The sequence below is a fragment of the Lolium perenne genome, chromosome 4, assembly GCF_019359855.2.
Source record: "Lolium perenne isolate Kyuss_39 chromosome 4, Kyuss_2.0, whole genome shotgun sequence".
NCBI lineage: Eukaryota > Viridiplantae > Streptophyta > Magnoliopsida > Poales > Poaceae > Lolium > Lolium perenne.
In genome coordinates, this window is record NC_067247.2 from 55520994 (window position 1) to 55540926 (window position 19933).

At 43.5% G+C, this 19933-nt stretch overlaps 1 protein-coding gene across 3 annotated transcripts; it reads right to left on the reverse strand.

Moving 5' to 3' along the window:
• Positions 1 to 3618: 3618 nt before the first annotated feature.
• LOC127292594 (calmodulin-binding protein 60 C) lies at positions 3619 to 9687 on the reverse strand. Of its 3 annotated transcripts, none has more exons than XM_051322020.2 (15): positions 9444 to 9687; positions 9238 to 9292; positions 8967 to 9103; positions 8483 to 8534; positions 8324 to 8382; positions 7574 to 8052; positions 6809 to 6969; positions 6400 to 6594; positions 5189 to 5384; positions 4991 to 5116; positions 4725 to 4876; positions 4549 to 4654; positions 4395 to 4462; positions 4204 to 4264; positions 3619 to 3911 (listed from the first exon to the last, which is right to left on the reverse strand). In XM_051322020.2, exons 1-14 carry the CDS (start codon positions 9542 to 9544, stop codon positions 4226 to 4228), a joined length of 1926 nt encoding a protein of 641 aa, XP_051177980.1. In that variant the 5' UTR covers positions 9545 to 9687; the 3' UTR covers positions 3619 to 3911; positions 4204 to 4225. The 3 variants fall into 3 exon arrangements, 2 of the variants coding, with proteins under 2 accessions (XP_051177980.1, XP_051177981.1); XM_051322021.2 differs by having other exon boundaries at positions 4746 to 4876; positions 9444 to 9685; XR_007845252.2 differs by lacking the exons at positions 3619 to 3911; positions 4204 to 4264 and having other exon boundaries at positions 4742 to 4876.
• Positions 9688 to 19933: the final 10246 nt, after the last annotated feature.

Genomic DNA, 19933 nt, shown 5'->3' on the forward strand with positions numbered 1-19933 from the left:
CACACCCCCTAGGGTTTAGGGTGGGTCGGACCAAGTGGGCCATTGGCCACCTCCTTACAATGGGGCTTGGCGCCCCCACTAGTGGGATGTCACATGGTGGCCCATTTCGGGGGTATCCCTACATTTAACCATTTTTAAGATTTAATTCCATTAATTAAATACTATAACATATTTATTAAGTCTCCGAACAATTCATAGACTCCGGAACTTATTTCGGTACCTCTCCGAAACAATTCTGGTGTTCTCTCTTACTACTCCGATGATCTCGAATCAAACCCCAAGCTTCATATGTACTTAAGTATGCCACCCTACGGGTTCGAAAATGCGCATACATGATCGAGACATCTCTCCGATCAATGACCGCCCGGGGGTTCTAAAAAAACATAATGCCCCCTACGATTTCCACAAAACATCCTTATCGCTCTAATTTAAACGTAGAGTCCTATTCCCTTTGTCTTACGATACCTAGTTTGTCTGATATTTGATCTTTGGTATCTCCTATACCTAGTTCGAGAAATACATTTAGTCGTTCTCGTGATATCACATCCTCGTGATGTAATCACACACTTGCAAGGTTTGCAGATGTAATATCTCTGAGTGGGCCCAGAGTATTATGGTGTCCTGAAATTTTTGTAAAGGAACTAAGCAATGAGACTAACAATAGAAGAGCGAGATCTTCATCACCATATTTTACCTCCATAGGTAGCAAGTCAGAAACGATCTCCCTGTAGATCGATAGGTGATTCATCACCGATGCACATTATTGCAAATTGTGCGAGAACAATTTTATCTTCACGTCCATCTTACTGATTAGATCTTTTGACATGCACATCGTATCCAACTTCTTCCATAGCTCTGCTGCAGATTTCTCCAGCAACACTTTCTGCAAAATATAATTGGATAGATGAAGTTGAATCAAAGACAAAGCCTTACGATTTTCCTCATATGTCCATGTCGGTAGATCTTTCTTACCAAATCTATCGAGTGTTTCGTCCAAATCAGAAGTTTGGGCGAGGATCATCCTCATCTTCACTTACCACAGAGAGAATCTTGTGGTGTAGTCCAGATGCGGTAGATAGAACTTCAATGACACCATGTACCAAACCGTACATCAAACACAGGTTCTTATACCACTATGTTAGACAAACAACTAGTATTACCAGGGGTCAAATGCCACAATATATTATAGTACAAAAGACTTAAAGCACAAGAATAGAAACCTAAATAAATACATACTCATAGAGACTTACACCGATACTAATACTCGTTAACACCACCCTCCCCCTTCCCCTCAGATGCAAAGCATATGCAATAGCATTGCATTTGAAGAATGAAAAAAATACAAAAAAATATAATCCAAAATTTGCATCTTGAATGTTGACACGTCACGAAGAGTCTTGAAAACATATTGAGTCAAGCCACAATTGATCGAACATGAGATCGGCGCAAACTAAGAGAGGGTCAGAAGAACAACATGTTAGAAAAAGATCATAGTGCAGAAATCCTACAACAATAGAAGCTCAAATGGCAAGAAATGGAATCCATTCTTTTGTAACGTTTTCTGCGGTTTGTACTATCCTTGGATGACTATGTATATCTTAGCTATCTATAGGCCGCGTGTAATGCTTAAACCTTTTAAGTAATAATAAAATGTCTTATTATCAACAACAAAAATAGAAGCTCCAATGGCAAGAGATGCAACTGATTTGGTGAAAGCAGCGGAACTAGGGTATGCTTTTTTTTTGTTAATACCAACATCGAAAGAACACAATCAACCCAACATGCGAGCAAAGCACTCCCACAACAGTATGACTGGACGTACGGGCCGAGCTTTGGCTCGGTAGGAGCTTTTCCCGGCTCGGCTCGAGTTGAGCTCAGCCCGCGGAGAAGGCACACGAAGCTGAGAGCCCATATTTCTGGACCGCTGCGGGCTTTTGGTTCGGCCGGCTTGGCTCGGGCCAGCCTGAAAGCTCGTGGTTTTTTTTTTAAGAAATCAGAGAGGCCAGAGTGGGATAGTGGCTGCTTTTGGACCGTGAGGAGAGGGATCGAGGGGGTTAGGGAACGGGAGCAACAGCTCCATCGCTTGCTCCTCCCATTGGGACGCACAGAGCCACCACGCACCGTCGCAGCTCTAGATCGAGCTCCATATCGATCGGCCATCTGAAGCGTGATGATCTTGGTCGCCTCGATCGCCTCCATCTCCTTGCCTCCCGCGCCCTCTCCCTCGCCCACGTCATCTTCCTTGCGCCATCTCTGCCCTCCTCCATGCTGCTTACTCTCGCAGCATACCCTCCATGCTCCGGCCCACTGCCCACCCTCGCCGCCCCGCCATCTCCTGTCAGGACCCGATGGTCAAGACATGAAGTGAAGAAGAGACAGGGAAAAGAGCATCGATGCTCAGATTCTAAGAACAGTAATATGAACTAAGGAAACAGTAATTTGGAAAATAAATTTAGGGTTTATAGCTTGGCCTCCCAGCCTCCCACGCATCCCCCTTTATACTGCAAGGACATGCCCAAGCTTAGTTTAGTGATTGTCACTGATTACACTTAAACAAAGATAACTACAGGTTTACTGCTAACACACTGGACTTGGTCAGAACCATTCTCAGCCGTTTGATGAACAAGGAATGGTATGGATTTCTCACATAGGTCTTGTAGCATCTCCAGTTAACTGACGGAGATGTCTGCCCTATTGTATCTTCAGGTCAGGGTCCTGACATCTCCGCCGCGCAGATAGCTCCTCATCGATGCTGGAGAAAGTGAACCCACCTAACAGTGACACATACATGGTCGGCTCACGAGCTGCTCCGAGCTGCACCGAGCTTTACACAAGCTCGGGTCGAGCCTCTTTTTCCGGCTCGTGAGACAAACCAGCCAGCCCGAGCCGAGTCATTTGGCAGCAAGCTAAAGTGCGGCTCGCACCGAGCCCAGCCTGAACTGGGTCGTGTCCAGCCTCAGCAGGCCAACAGCAGAGAGCAGACCGGCACAGGCAGGAAAACAGGAAACGAGCGCGCTCGTCTTCCGCCGGCAGAAAGAGAGCACAAACCGTCCTACAGACGCAGCAGCCTGGAGTCTGGAGATCCGACTAACAGAACCGGATCTGGTAGTCGGGAGTCGCGGACTCGTTGTGGAGGCCGGCGGAGGTCCGTTCGGGTGCGGCCGGCGACAGGAATTCGAGCAGCAGCGTGCAATGATCAGCATACAAAATCAATCCGGAGCAGTGCACCTCTAATCAGGACCCCCAACAAGATCGATGTGGGGGCAGCGCAGCGTACATCCAGGCGAGGATCATCAGCAGGGGATACGGAGGCGTAGCGCAGCCATGGCGCGAGGGATTTTTTTTTACTCCGTAAAAAAAGTCAATGGAGATTTACCGAGGATGAGAGAGCATGGGTCTGCGCGGGCTTGGTGTAGGAGCTGATAGGTTCATGGAAAATGGATGCTCTGTTGTACTTAAGCAACTGAAATCTTGTATAAGTGTCTGTACCTTCTTTCTTGTGTGTATTTTTACCATGTTCAGATTATTGAGAACGATTCCACGATGCACAACATACTATGAGTGAAAATGCGTGACCATGAATAGAAATCAATACTTACAAAAAAAATATTCACAGGATTAGACAAGGTTTAGCAATAGGAATATTTGCTCTTCGTACTCAATACAAAACAAATGCTTTCAATTCTGGAAGATCTTTTTAAAGAATACAAGATGTATGACTTTAGCACATTACGGAGCAACTTGAAAATTTGTGTTGCTACTGACTATTATATTGACAACCTAAATGCTTGATCACTCTTAATATTGTACTTTTGCAGAGGAAAGCCTGTAGCAGTGGCCTCAAGTTAATCACTAGTTGCCATCACCATGTTCGTAACGGTGGAATTGATTGTTGGAATTCGGCAGTTGTGCTGAAATAAAAGGAACACACCATAAGGGCATTGAACAAAAGGAAAGTCTCAAATTTATACCTAATTTCACTTCAAGGCAGCTAGGGATTCAATGATTCTCTAATCATCAGTCAAGCATAGCCACTCTAGCTATTTATTATGAAGTAACACAGATGCTGTAACCTATGTTTGGAATTAGAACAAGTTCTGATGGGAAAGGATGTTTCGAACATAGTAACACAAGCTCTCCATGGTTTGGCAGTTTAGCTTAAATCAACGGAAGTTACCATCATGGGCATCGAAAATCGCTTACCGTTGCTAGCTGGTGTGAAGTACTAGTCTGCCCCATGTGCTTCTTCCTCTTCGAGGAATTTCTGGAACCGCAAGAACAAGCATCATCAAGACATAACAAAGTAAAAAAAAAAATCTGAAGCTATGAGACTGTTCTAAACCTACTTTGGTCTGAGGAAAGATACATGTTCTGTTCTAAAGAGTAATACATACTTCAAGTAACTCACTGAAGTTCCCATCCTCATCATGGTTGATTGAAGAGGTCCCCTGACTAAATCCATCTGAGAAAGTCCCGACAACATCTCAGAAACCAACAAGGCACTGCATATACAATGAAATTGGAAGTATTGGGATGTAGCATGCACACCTGTTACGGGACAAGAGGTACCAGGAGCATCAGTCATTGAGGAGCTTAAGAATCCATTCTGTTGGCCAATCAGACTTTCGCCTGTGGTCCAGTCATCCCCTGGAACCTAAACATCCAGGAAAATTTTCAGGTGGTCAATGAAAAATTGTGGGATGGAATAGTCGTTTGTGTCATACTCCATAGTTATCTTTACTTACTGGTGGAAAATTGTAGGATGGCACAGTTGGCTGTGCTGGTAACGATCCCTGGCCATTTAAGATATTCCCCTGGTTCAGATGACAGCGAAGAGTTCCATTCTGTGGCATAGAAGGACCGTGCTGACCAAGGTCTACAGAATGTTGGCAACCAAAACTATCAGTAGCAATAATAACAATAAATTTAATGAAATAATTGAAGTATCGAGGATGTGTGATAAAATATTGTGCAGGTGTTTAATATCGACCTTGACCAACAGTGTGCTGCGAATTCAGTGGTGCTTCTTGGTTGGAAGGATCAGCGTCATTGTTTGCCAGGACTTCGGCCAGTGAGAACCCATTCGGCTGCCGAAAGTGATGTTGCTCACCAGATTCTGAAATAATTTAATTTTGAGAAACGTATAACAACCAAGATCAGCGATGGAACACACGGTATAAAAATTCACCTTGTTGTGCAGCCATGCCATTAGGATATTGCCATGTTGGTCTAGCTTGTACAGAAGGACCTGCTTCATTGTTCAGAGGCTTTTCACGGACAGGGCAGGTGTCATTGCTCATGAAGTAATCAGCAGCAAGACCCCCAGAATTCTCCTGCTCGTCAAATTTCTTATGCGCGGATATTTTCCAGTTTTCCACTTTACGCTGTAACAGAATGTTTCATTTATCATCGCCATCACAATGTACAAGTACATGTTAACATGTACTTTTGGATACAGCAAACCATCTAGAGATTATAACTTTAAGAAACCGTCTAATCACCGAAAAGAATTACTTAACTGGGATAGCAGTCTCTGGGTGCTAAATTTTTTATATATTTTCTCAGATATTTTTATGAAGAATTTTTCTTTTTATGGATTTGCATTACGCACACTAGGGTTGTCATTAGCTCCTGCATTTGTTGAATTCCACTGTGCTTGAAGGCCAAGATCCAATTTTCCACACATTCTAAAATGTGTTGTTGTTCAATTAAAATCACTTTTTGTTTGCAAGATCTACAAACCTAGAATGTATAAAAAAATCAAATTCCCGACTTGCAGTGTAATTCAGGCTCATGAACACAATGCCGACAGACGAGCACCGCAAGGTGGGAATCCAATTTTCATTCATTCTAGGTTTCGAGATGTTGAAAACAAAAAGGATTTTAATTGTAAGCAACACATTTTTATTCATGAGGCTTATGTTTATAGGCGAAATAAACTCCACGATGGAAACAGATGCTTGATTTGGCGATAAAAGTTTGTTTTGAATCCATGCATTGGTCCTAAATATACGGAAAATAACATAATTTATCTTTTTTGCAAGGGAATCTGTAAGGGCAGACCGGTTGGTATAAATAGGAACCCCAATTCATGCCCACGAGGACTTGAACCCACGTGGTGGGGTTGTACTCCACTCCCCCAGACCCCAACCAAGTAAGCTAGGCTTCTATACCTCTCTAACATCATTTTACCTTGGTTTTTGTTCAGCAATGTTGGAGATGGGTTAGCCTATATCCATTCAGTATGACACCAGAATGTTTTAAAATCCCCAATAGTAAATCTTGCTACATGCCTTAGTAAGCATGACAACATTAGCAAGGCAATTGCCATCAAATTACTATTTTAGTGAATATCAACTGCCTAATTGAGATGGAAGCGGAACAGTATAATATGTATACCTGGTGATATTTATCAAGACTTCTGACGGGAAAATATTGTCCTTTGATTATTATACCGACAAGATCATATAAATCATTGAATAAGACTTCGCAATTTTCCTCTGCAACTCTATAAGAATAGATCTCATCCCCAGGAACACAGGTGCTGGCATGTTCAATCATTGTACTCCAACTCTTTCCTTTCATGCCAGTAAGCTGATTGCCAGAAATTAAGATTTTTATTAGAAATTCATGAAATTCTAGCAGATATTATACCGTAATTGAACATTTAGCATTACATGGAGTTCAAATAATTCCTAGAAGGTGATTGATATTTTACTTCAGTCCAGCACAATGATCAACTAATATCTATTACAGATAATTCCACATACCTACGACTGCAGAAGTATCATCACAACAGAATATTTACCTCTTGGAGACTAGATTTATTTTTGTGATACTGACGCATCAAGTGCTTCACTGTAGTAATGTTTTCCCCCTCAAGGGCAGCGAAATGTTTTCCATTTTTGGAAATTCCCTTCAATGTATGTACTGCATCTCCCTTCAATGGACGAATACTCTTTGCATTTACTGAAATAGACAAAAAGGTTTGGTGCATGAAGACAAGATTGCTAATATGAAATTGGTTCATTCTATTTTTTTCATCTGATGGTAATGGTATTTACCATAAATGTACACTGCAATCAATGTAGCATACTATTCAACTATCACATAGTAAGATACAACATTAGAAAATTACAACATTGCCCACCCTCTGCATTACTGAGTAAATGAATGAACATGTCAACCTAATTTCCATACAGAGGAAAAGAAAAGTGTGGTTCGCAATCCCAACTCTGCATATTGTTTTATGACAGAGCTTGCCCGTCCCTTCTAAAAACAGAACATTTACTTCAAGACTTCATAGTTTTAGAAAAAAAATAATGCCATTGCATGTATCTTCCACGGATACCACTTTTATATTACTCCGTAGCAACCTTGTCTGTAAGAGTTCATGAAATATTATATGCGCTCTAACATCTTTTTTGTGAAATAAGCTTGGCAGCCAGTTAAAAGAGGAGCCTGATCTTCAGCTGACTATCGCAATAATACTGTCTGAGTAAACTACAGTATGAAAATGCAATTTAGTAACCTTAAAGTTTTTGCTGTTCAGAATGGATAAGTAAATACTCACGTCGGCTTCGGTTGTCTTTGACAACAAAAGGATCAGTGATTGCTTCTCGAACTCTGATCGTAAGATCCTGCCTTTTGACTCTTGCTGTCAATCGCAACTTTTTCAGGTGGGAGGTCTTTGTAAAGATGATGGAACCAAGATCGGCCTCACCATTTCTTAGAGTAATAGTTGCCAAGACTGTCTCTTTCCCATTACACATATGTATATGTTTGTTAAATTCACCTTTGGTGAAATCATCTTGTCCTCTCTCAGTAAAGAATTCGGCATTGACTGGCAAAATCTCAATTTGCACCTTAGAAAGATCACCGCCTGTGATCTGCTTCTCATTTCGAAATATTGCTACCTTAGGGTTTTCTCCATTCTGCCACTCTACTGGACAATGAGTGAAAAGTGGATCTTCTGGTCTGTCAGCACCAACAAACCGTAGCCTGACTACTCCGGAGCTGCCTCCAGCTTCAGGAAGACCTTGTGGTATCACCCTAAAATTTGAAGTAGGATGGGAGTGAGAAAGTAACAACAAGATAATCCCCAGGCTATGTATAAAGTAAATACTTGGTTTGAATTTCCTTTTGCAGTTGAAATACTTGGTTTGATAGGTTTTAGTATCATAACATGAACCGAAAAGCTTGTAAAAGAGTAATCTCAAGAGGAACTACGCATATGCATGTTTCATGCTCAACTTTTAATGGAGAATTAGTATGCACAACTGTAGAAGGAGGACATATATAGGAAACATAAAACGGCAGGTACCTTGAACTTGAAGGCTCAAAAACACCATGGGGAAGCGAAGCTGCTTGTGGTTGCTGCATCTATTACATGAAAGAGAGGAAGGGGTTAAGTAAGATATAAAGGGTGAGTTTACATAAAGACAAAAATATAGTTACATGGATAAAGATCCAAGACACTAACCTCTTTCTGTCGAACTGACTGGATCATATCTTGCATGGATACCGTAAGAGATCTTTGGGGATGATACAACAAAAAAAAAAGATAAATTTATTTATTTATTAAACAAAGGGACAAATTATCCATCACATCCAGAACACCCAAACATGAATACTCAACTTAATACATGGACTTTAAGATACCATCTCCAAATAGTTAACGCAGTTATGGTTACTTAAGAGATAATAAATCCATGGTTTATTCACTCAACAAATATGACCTGCTAATCTGAACCTCAAATAATACTACTCCTACTGTAGCTGTAAAGTTTCTTTTCCAAATATGAGCTTGTATGTTGCTGACAGTATATTCCTGCCATAGGAGAATAACTGTCGGTTCCCACAACAAGCAAGTCAACACTTCACTCGATCGTACTTTCATCAAATATGTGCATTTCTATTTCCCTCATAATGAAACCCTAAGAGGAAACTTCATATGACAAGTGTACCTGTGAAAATCAGCCAACTGCTCCGCCACCAATCCCCGTACCATGTTAGGGAGCTGGAGGAGCAGGCCCTCCATCGAGCCAAGCCGCGCGACTAGCACCATCAGAATCAGAAACAGTTTCGCAATATCGAGCTGCACCTGTCGCACGAGTACACGACAAACCTATCACGTGGTGCCGCAAAACCAAGAGCACAACACAACCGGGAGAAGAGAAGACTATTCAAAATCGAAATGCGGAGATGGGGGACGGGAAGGAGCAGAGCCCCGCTTACCTGTCGAACCATCTGCGCCATCTGCTCGGCCGTGACCGCCCTCGCCCTCCTCTCCCTGCGGCGACCGGGGAAACACAGATCCGGCCGGACGAAGCAAACGTCGGCAGGTGAGTTTCAAGCAAAGGAAGCGAGAGAAGGAAGGACCGAGGATTCGAGGAAATGGGGAAGGATTAAGCAACGAATGGGTAGGGAGGGGAGGCGCTCACATCCGCATCACGAGGAACACCGCCTGCCGCAGCCTCTTCCTCGGGGACGGCGCCGCCTCCTGCTCCGGTGCTACGTCGTGGAGCGTCCTCTTGCGCGCCATCACGCGTTTTTGGTCGCGGTGTGGCGGCCGGGGAGCTGGGAGCGTGGGGCAGCGCGATTGGCGATTGTTGATTGTCAGTGGTCGTGTGTTCTGGGATGCGGGTGCCAGTGGGACTGTGGGAGTATATATATTGGTTTGTGGGGTTTGGGGTTTTGGGAGCTAGGCTTGGCTGCTTATGTGTAGAGAAATTGGTGCGAAGATGAGAGGGTGGAGCGGCAGGGAGAGGCACCATGACGCGTGCCGTGCGAGGTTGCGACTCTGATCGGGCTGGCGGTGTGGTGACACGGCCGGGTACCTCCCTCTCCATGGCACACCAGAATTGCAGATCCTGGAAAAAAGTTTTTTTTAGTTTTATAAATGCTTGGAGCTATCCAGTTCTGTAACCTCAATAGGCACTCCTGGCGTCGCCAAACCCCAGCGCCCAACCGCCGCCGGCCTCAATGCCCCCTCCCTGCTGCCGCTGCCACCGGCCCTTGCCGCGGTGGCGGCGGGCCCTGTCCCCAAAGGGTGGCGGGGGTCCTCTGGTCGCTGTGGGAGGCGGAGATCGGAAGCCGGGGCGGCGACTCCGGGCTGGTGGTGGTGGTGGCGCTTGCCGGTGCGGCTGCTTGGGCGGCACAGCGCAGCGCAAGGGCGACTGGGAGCAGCGGACTGCGGCGGCGCAGGTCTGGCGCGGCTGCAGGTGGCGGCGGGCGGGGCGGCCCATCCAGGCCCGATCTGGGCCGAGATGGGCGGCGTGCCGGGGCGCTTGTGTGTGGCGTTGGGGTGTTGTGCCCGGCCACAGTGGTGGCCTCACGTTGGGTGATGCTTACCGTGCCGAGCCGATCTCCAGAGCCGTACTGCCTGGCCGCCTGCTACGCCTTCTATGGCCTGCTGCGAGGATGGCCTTGGCCGATTTGTTCGGGTGACCATGGGCAGCGCCGCCGGTTCTTCTCTAAAGTCGCCATGGGCTTGGCAGCGTCGGCTTAGCGAGGCGATGATTTTCTGAACCTCCTTCGTCGTCGTCGGGCGGCAGATGGCAGGGTGGGGGGCGTTTCTTCCGCGTCGAGGAATAAAGGTGGCGGTTCTAGGATTCTTCTCGCACCAAGTTTGAAGATCTGTCGGATGTTGTTCCCACCAGTCTGGGTGGATTGACGTGTTCCGAAGGCCCTGTCGGTAAAATTCATTGTGCGAGTAATGCCTGAAGATTGCTGGATTGGGTGGTTTCGATCGTGCGCACCCATGTTTTTATCTAGTCGTTTGGTTTCAGATAGAGCGATTCGAAGCTCGGTTGGCTGTTAATATCATGGAGTTCGTTTTCTTTCCATGGTGCTAGCAGTGAAGGTCATCAAACCGAGATCGGTGGAATAGCTATAATGGTCGGATCTTGGTGGTGAGGTGGAGTTGGCTTGGTGCTTCGTGATTTGAAATATCGACTGGTATGTGGGGCCGGCTGCACAGGAGAAGTTCAGAGTCATATCTTTCAGGGTGAAAATCCAAGGTCCGACCTTAATTGGTTGTGCCTGACAATATTCTTGTTGAAGTGTATTGAGAGAGATGACTTTCTTCAGGGTGAAAACCTAAGATCTATGATCGGGCGATGACAGCGTTTGTGCACTGTTTCCTTCTTGGAGGCGTCGCTTGTGGAGAAGCTGATCTTCTGGTGTTGTCTTGGTGGTGTCAATGTTGTTGTTTCAAGTTATGGATCTCTGTAGCGGGACCTATCTTTTTTGTAATTCTTTTCTCTTGTTTGGCTGTGTACATCCTTTATGCCATTAGGGTATGATGTTGTTGCAAAGACTGGATGTAATTAGTATCTCCATGATATTAATATATGCTCTTTATCAGTTTCAAAAAAAAAATGCTCTTTATCGAAAAAAAAAACCATACGACTAAATGCTTACAAGCTGGTGTCTCAGAAAGGCCTAATTATTCTTTAGTGAGAGACGATGTTCAAAGTGCATGTGGTGACTTCGTCGATCCTAAGACCTGCCGGTTCATTTTCTACGACCGAGTCTCTCGGAGACGCTTATAGGGGTAGGGTGTGTCCGCGCGCGTTCACAAAGGTGAGTGTATTATATGTATTTGTGAGTAGGGCATAGCCAGGCCCTAGGCAACACCGGCCATGGCCTGGAGCATGGCAGCTACTTAGTACTTGTTGTTACTGTTTTACACTCTTTATTACTGTAGCACGAGGTTGGTCTGGGGCGTTGCTTTATCTTGGCTACGCTACTGTTTGTGAGCGTATGCGTCTGCACTATGTGTCGCAAAAAAAAGTTGACAACAACCTCTTACAAATTACTCACTCTATTAAAAAAATTGTAAGTTGTTGGAGCATTTTATTTGATTCATCTACTTTAGTTTGTATATATCTATTTTATTTTTATGTGTAGCACTCACTCTGGTTCGTATCTACTCTACTTTAAAAAGACCTAAAACACATTATATTGATGCACGGATGAAGTAGATTGAAATAAATAAACAAAAGCACTAAAGAGGCCGCACCCCCCACAACACATACAAGCCAGCAAACTAGAAGAGTAACAACGTCTCCTTGTGAAACCGTTAGACTTCGTCACCCCGGCAACACCAAGCATGTCCGCCAATGCCATCACTAGATGACCAAAAGGAACCGGAGCTACTCAACGACGCCACCAAGAGGGTGACAACGCCACATGCTTTCACCCGTAGCTCTCGTACGGGGGAGGTGATAGAGTGACACCCCGAGGAGGCTCACAACACCCATAGGCACCGCTGCCAATGGATTTAAAGCACTGGGATTTCGTCGGCTGAAAACTCGAATCCATCCCATGGATCCACGGACCGCACACTGCCATCAAATCTGGGCACAATGATATGATCAGCATGTCGCCACTAACAAAGCACTACCAACACCAAGACTCCTCGCCGCTACACCGCACGTCGAAGAGACATCAGTGCAGTACACCTTACAGGGTCCCCGCCCCGACATCCATGATCTCACACTCACGTAGGGGAAAGCACCACCATGATGAGTCCAAGGACACAAACGGGAGATGACAACGCCGAATCTATACCCCTTTGGTCTACATCCAGCCGACACTCGGAAGGCAGAGTTGTCACGAACACGACGACCATGTGAGGGGGCCTGCCAACAGTCACCGGATCCAGGTCTGCATGGAACAGATCTGGTTCTCTAGCGCACACGGCCAAGGGGCCAGTACTAGCCACACCGCCGCCAAGATCGCGCCCAACAGAGCCTGTAGACCCAAATTGCGCCCATATGGGCCAAGATCTAGGCCACTCTGCTTTATTCGTCACAGCTCGCCACAGCCTGCCAGCACCCTCGTGTGGCCCACACCGCTCAGCACCTTTTATCACTGCCTGTAACATTGCTGCCGATGTTCCTCACCACCGATCACTGGGACGAGATTGTCGAGCTTCAATAGAGCACCATCAGAGGCAGCGTTGGCCCGCGCAGACCGCACCAAGAGCGTGTAAGGAAAGGCCACCGTCGTTGGCACCGACCGGGCTTTGCTTGGCGGCTCCCACCAACGGAGGCGGAGGAAGGGGCTAGAGAGGGTCATTGTGAGCGGCGCGCATGAATCGCCCACGCTAGTTCGACGAAAATGGAGATCACCACCGCTAGTTCAACGAAAATGTCCGAAAGTACTTTTTTGCTTTTTTGTGTTTATTTTTTAATAACTGTTCACTAAAAATGACATTCTACCTTCCACTGCTTGTCATTTCACTTTTGTGAAGAAAATTTTAAAACTGTTGACACTGAGTTTCAGGTTGCACAATGCAGGTACTTATTATAAGTATTATTAGGGATGAAAAGTGAGCGGATACAAACGGAACAGAGTGTTGCCATATTTATTTTCATATTTTTTGGAAAACGGAAACTAATATAGAAATCTCGGAAGCAAATACGAAAACAGATATTGTATTTGTAGGGATTCGTTGCATAGAAAACAAAAAATTTCCTACCGCGAGAACGCAATCCAAGCCAAGATGCAATCTAGAAGATGGGAGCAACGAGGAGATGAACGAGACTAACCCTTGAAGATTTCCAAAGCCTACAAGAGGAGGCTCTCGTTGCTGCGGTAGACAATCACTTGCCGCTTTCAAAAGCGCGTAGAAGATCTTGACGGTGCCACAATCGGGCAGCACCTCCGTACTCAGTCACACGTTCGGTGTTGATGACGACGTCCTTCTTCCCGTTCCAGCGGGCAGCGGAAGTAGTAGATCCTCCTCGGAATCCCGGCAGCACGACGGCGTGGTGGCGGAGGTGGTGGAGATCTCCGACAGAGCTTCGCCTAAGCTATGTGGGAGAGAGAGGGAGGAGAGAACCGCTAGGGTTTCTGGGAGAGGGGGCTCTTGGGGGGTGCGGACATGGTGGTCTTAGTGTGGCCGGCCAGCCCCTCCCCTCCCCTCTTTATATAGGTGGAAGCCCCAATGATTAGGTCAAAAGACTCCGAATAAGACCCCAACATAAAACCTTCCATATGACCAAACCTAGGGGGAGTGGGACTCCCCCCTTTCCTTTGGTGGGGTGGCCGACCACCATGGGGAGGAGTCCACTTGGGACTCCTCCTCCCTTAGGCTGGCCGGCCAAGGTGGGTGGAGTCCCTCCATGCTTATTTCTTCCGGACTCTTCTAGAACCTTCTAGAACCTTCCAGAGAAAATACCGGATCATTTTCAAACCTAGAAAATGACTTCCTATATATGAATCTTTTTCTCCGGACCATTCCGGACCTCCTCGTAATGTCCTGGATCCCATCCGAGACTCCGAACAAAACTTCGAACTCCATTCCATATATCCATATCTACTTAAACGACATCAAACCTTAAGTGTGTCACCCTACGGTTCGCGAACTATGTAGACATGGTTGAGACTTCTCTCCGACCAATAACCAATAGCGGGATCTGGAGATCCATAATGGCTCCCACATATTCAACGATGACTTTAGTGATCGACTGAACCATTTACATATGATACTGATTCCCTTTGTCACGCGATATTTTACTTGTCCGAGGTTTGATCATCGGTATCTCTATACCTCGTTCAACCTCGTCTCATGACAAGTACTCTTTACTCGTACCGTGGTATGTGGTCTCTTATGAACCATTCATATGCTTGCAAGCTATTTAGACGACATTCCACCGAGAGGGCCCAGAGTATATCTATCCGTTATTGGGATGGACAAATCCCACTGTTGATCCATATGCCTCAACTCATACTTTCCGGATACTTAATCCCACCTTTATAACCACCCATTTACGCAGTGGCGTTTGATGTAATCAAAGTACCTTTCCGGTATAAGTGATTTACATGATCTCATGGTCGAAAGGACTAGGTAACTATGTATCGAAAGCTTATAGCAAATAACTTAATGACGTGATCTTATGCTACGCTTAATTGGGTGTGTCCATTACATCATTCATATAATGACATAATCTTGTTATTAATAACATCCAATGTTCATGATCACGAAACCATGATCATCTATTAATCAACAAGCTAGTTATAAAGAGGCTTACTAGGGACTCTTTGTTGTTCACATAACACACATGTATCAATGTTTCGGTTAATACAATTATAGCATGGTATGTAAACATTATCATAAACACAAAGATATATTATAATAACCATTTTATTATTGCCTCTTGGGCATATCTCCAACAGTCTCCCACTTGCACTAGAGTCAATAATCTAGTTTACATTTGTAAAGATATAACACCTTGGCCTTCTGGTGCTTTATCATGTTTTGCTCACGGGAGAGGTTTTAGTCAACGATTCTGACACACTCAGAAACGTATGTATTTTGCAATTCATTAGCGTCTTCACGCATCACTCATTTTCCAAATGAGTCGGCATTAAATATATTTGGTCTTCTGGTGGAACCTTAATTCCGCGGTCTGAAATATGTCACTAATATTGTCATACACAATATAGCTTCAAAGTTCTGACACTATCGGAACTATACCAAGTTCACAAAGAACTTCTTGACTTAACATACTCAATCATTGTCAAAACAATGACATATTCTGCCTTCTTTTGTAGAATCCGTCACAATATTTTAGAACTCTTCTAAATCTAGCATTATGCTACCTTTTAATCAACACTTAGCCTAATTGAGATTTGAAATTAATTTTATATGTGACCAAACAAATATCGGTGCAACACCTTACAGCGATTTGTTTGACATTACCCCATATAAAATTATATATATATATATCCTTGGTTCTTCTTAAGTACTCAAGAATATTCTTTACTGTTTTTCAATGATCATCACATGAATCATTCTGGTACATGCTCATAACATTTTTAAGAGCACAGAACATCTGATTGTGTACATATTATTCGTGATCTATAATCACTCATGTGTTTTTACTCATTGAATGTAAGATACACTCAAGTCTTGTTAAAACTTCACATGATAAGAACATTTTCTTAATATTTCTATATTGAACTATTTCAATATCCATTCTATGTACTTTGACTTAAACTTTATAATGTATTTCAATCTATCTTCATAGATCTAAATTTGTTTCAGTCCATATCCTTTCATTGAAATTAATTCTCAATGAAACCTTTTTAATAATCAAGTATATAATTACATCATTTATAACCAACTATATGTCATCTACATAAAGTTTTATAAATATGTCTCAGCGCTCCCACTTAATTTCTTGCAAATGCAAGCATCTTCATCGTTTCTGATGGAATCCAAAACTCTTTGACTATTTCATTCGGTGAAGATTCCAACTCCGCGATACTCACTTCATCCAATTGAAGTTCGTATACCTATCTAGTATTCCACGGACTAGCAAAACAATTGGTTGTATCTTGTATACACCTTTAATACACACTTCTGTTAAGTAATGTATTTTGCCATCCTACTATCATATCTTATGAAAGAAATATGTAGTGATTACTAGAATAATCCACATAGACTATAAGCATTGCTACGGAAGATCTAATCTTATCGTAGTCAACTCTTTGAACTTTGTTGTAAACAATTTTTCGACAAGTCGAGCTTATTCAAGGATATTCCATCCAAGTCCATCAATTTTATAGATCCGTTTACTTTCAAAAAGTATTCATCTATCTTGGATTTCATGGCGTATAGCCATTTTAACGGAGTCAGGGCCCATCATAACTTCTTTGTATGTAGTTGATTTATCATTGTTCAAAAACAATCCTTTGTTCACAAACCATTTATTTGATCACAAAGTAAACCATATCTACAAGGTTCAATAAGTACTTCGATCTCCATGACTATAACATTTTGTAGACATGGGAGCCATGATCGTCGTGGCCGCTTCCGGAACCAATTCCGGTGCTGCGCTACTCTGATCATTATGCTCAAGTTCATAAACCTTATCAAGTTCTATTGTCCTCTGATACGCGTTCAACACGCGTCCGTTGGGAACCCCAAGAGGAAGGTGTGATGCGTACAACGGCAAGTTTCCCTCAGTATGAAACCAAGGTTATCGAACCAGTAGGAGCCAAGAAGCACGTTGAAGGTTGATGGCGGCGGGATGTAGTGCGGCGCAACACCAGGGATTCCGGCGCCAACGTGGAACCTGCACAACACAACCAAAGTACTTTGCCCCAACGAAACAGTGAGGTTGTCAATCTCACCGGCTTGCTGTAACAAAGGATTAATCGTATTGTGTGGAAGATGATTGTTTGCAGAAAACAGTAGAACAAGTATTGCAGTAGATTGTATTTCAGTAAGGAGAATTGGACCGGGGTCCACAGTTCACTAGAGGTGTCTCTCCCATAAGATAAACAGCATGTTGGGTGAACAAATTACAGTTGGGCAATTGACAAATAAAGAGGGCATGACCATGCACATACATATCATGATGAGTATAGTGAGATTTAATTGGGCATTACGACAAAGTACATAGACCGCCATCCAACTGCATCTATGCCTAAAAAGTCCACATTCAGGTTATCATCCGAACCCCTCCGATTAAGTTGCAAAGCAACAGACAATTGCATTAAGTATGGTGCGTAATGTAATCAACAACTACATCCTTAGACATAGCATCAATGTTTTATCCCTAGTGGCAACAGCACAACACAACCTTAGAACTTTCACATCCTTGTCCTGTGTCAATGTGCATGAACCCACTATCGAGCATAAATACTCCCTCTTGGAGTTACAAGCATCTACTTGGCCGGAGCATCTACTAGTAACGGAGAGCATGCAAGATCATAAACAACACATAGATATAACTTTGATAATCAACATAACAAGTATTCTCTATTCATCGGATCCCAACAAACGCAACATATAGAATTACAGATAGATGATCTTGATCATGTTAGGCAGCTCACAAGATCCGACAATGATAGCACAATGGGGAGAAGACAACCATCTAGCTACTGCTATGGACCCATAGTCCAGGGGTAGACTACTCACACATCACTCCGTAGGCGACCATGGCGGCGTAGAGTCCTCCGGGAGATGAATCCCCTCTCCGGCAGGGTGCCGGAGGCGATCTCCTGGATCCCCCGAGATGGGATCGGCGGCGGCGGCGTCTCTGGAAGGTTTTCCGTATCGTGGCTCTCGATGCGGGGGTTTCGCGACGGAGGCTATTTGTAGGCGGAAGGGCAGGTCAAGAGGCGGCACGGGGGCCCCACACCACAGGGCCGCGCGGCCAAGGGGGGGGCCGCGCCGCCCTAGGGTGTGGCCCCCTCGTGGCCCCTCTTCGTCTCCTCTTCGGACTTCTAGAAGCTTCGTGGCAAAATAGGACCCTGGGCGTTGATTTCGTCCAATTCCGAGAATATTTTGTTACTAGGATTTCTGAAACCAAAAACAGCAGAAAACAGCAACTGGCACTTCGGCATCTTGTTAATAGGTTAGTTCCAGAAAATGCACGAATATGACATAAAGTGTGCATAAAACATGTAGATAACATCAATAATGTGGCATGGAACATAAGAAATTATCGATATGTCGGAGACGTATCAGCATCCCACTCAAATAATTCGCTAAAAAACAATTTCCTGGAAATAAGTAAGAAACATTGACAAACACTTTTGTCTTTGTCTCCATAGTGGAAAGAATTCCCAATAAATTCGGTGGGATAACCAATAAAGACATTCATCCGATTTTGGTTGTAAACTTATTTACTTTATGCTATGCATTCCAAAATTTAAGAAAGGACTATTAGGGTTCATACCCATGCCATAACTCGTATGGTGTCATTTCAACGGATCATGATGATGCTCTATTTAGTGTAAAAACGGTAGTCACTAAAGCATAATCCACAAAAATATAATAGCATCAATATTTTATCTCATCATCGACCCAACAAGGTTTGGATACATCTCTCGTATACTCCATCATCACTATGATACTCCAAGAAATGTGAGTTGTAGAACAACTTTATAACTCTCTTAGATGTTCGCTAAAACTCGTAATTCAAATATTTCCACTATGATCCAATCATAGATATTTGACTTTTCTATTACGATGATTTCCACTTCATGCTGAAATTTATTTGAATCCATTCAAATGTTTCAAACTTCTTCCTTATCGAATATATCCACATATATATACTCAATTCATTGTTGGAAGCTTTCATGAAGTAGAAGAATCTCCCGCACACAACTATGCCCAGTGAACCACATACATCATCATATATGTTTTCACTAAGTTAGTTTCCCGTTCAACTCTTGGCCTATGAACGGTATTTTAGTCATTCTCTTTTAGAAAAGATTTGCAAGCGCCAAATGATTCAAAAATCAAATGACTCCAAAAATCCATTTGCATGGAGTTCCTTCATGTGTTCCTTTCTAACATGACCTAAATGGCGGTTCCACAAATAAGTGGAATTCAAATCATTTGCCTTATGGCATTTTAGCGTCAGTGTTATGTATGTGTGTTTCACCATTAAGATTTATAATAACTTATCCATCGTACATGGAGTAATGTCATAATTTGAACAACTCATTGTTTTCATTTGACCAGAGCAAAATAACAATTATTAAGTTCTTTATTATAAATTATAAGGGCTAGGTAGAATGCCAACGACAAGCATAATAACACTTTATTATGTTCCAGATGTGCATTATTACCATATTCCTTATTAGTCACTTAGGCCATCATATTCTTGTATTGTGTTATATTGTATGACATCTCATACCAACCAATCTGGTACAAATACCCAAGAATTTCATTATGTGACCATACAAGGAATACATCCATAACATGTATATCATTTATATACACATGAGCTAGACTTTCTAGTCTTTTCTTTCTTTCTACCAAAATATCTTTTGTAGTTTCTCTTTTAGCTTTCCTCATTCTCAGAAAACACTTCACCTTCAATAACTTCTAGGTTTGTTGGTCAAAATACCAATAACCTTGAGGTTCTTATTTTGAAGTTGATCATCATATGACAAGTGT

What these genes read in the sequence shown, in the direction of transcription:
- LOC127292594 (XM_051322020.2), bottom strand. Translation starts at nt 9,544, where the DNA reads ATGGCGCGCAAGAGGACGCTCCACGACGTAGCACCGGAGCAGGAGGCG. An exon ending in AGTCAGTTCGACAGAAAGAG is followed by an intron (nt 8,383 to 8,482) that starts GTTAGTGTCTTG and finishes TTCATGTAATAG; the next exon opens with ATGCAGCAACCACAAGCAGC. An exon ending in TGGCATGGCTGCACAACAAG is followed by an intron (nt 5,117 to 5,188) that starts GTGAATTTTTAT and finishes AAATTATTTCAG; the next exon opens with AATCTGGTGAGCAACATCAC.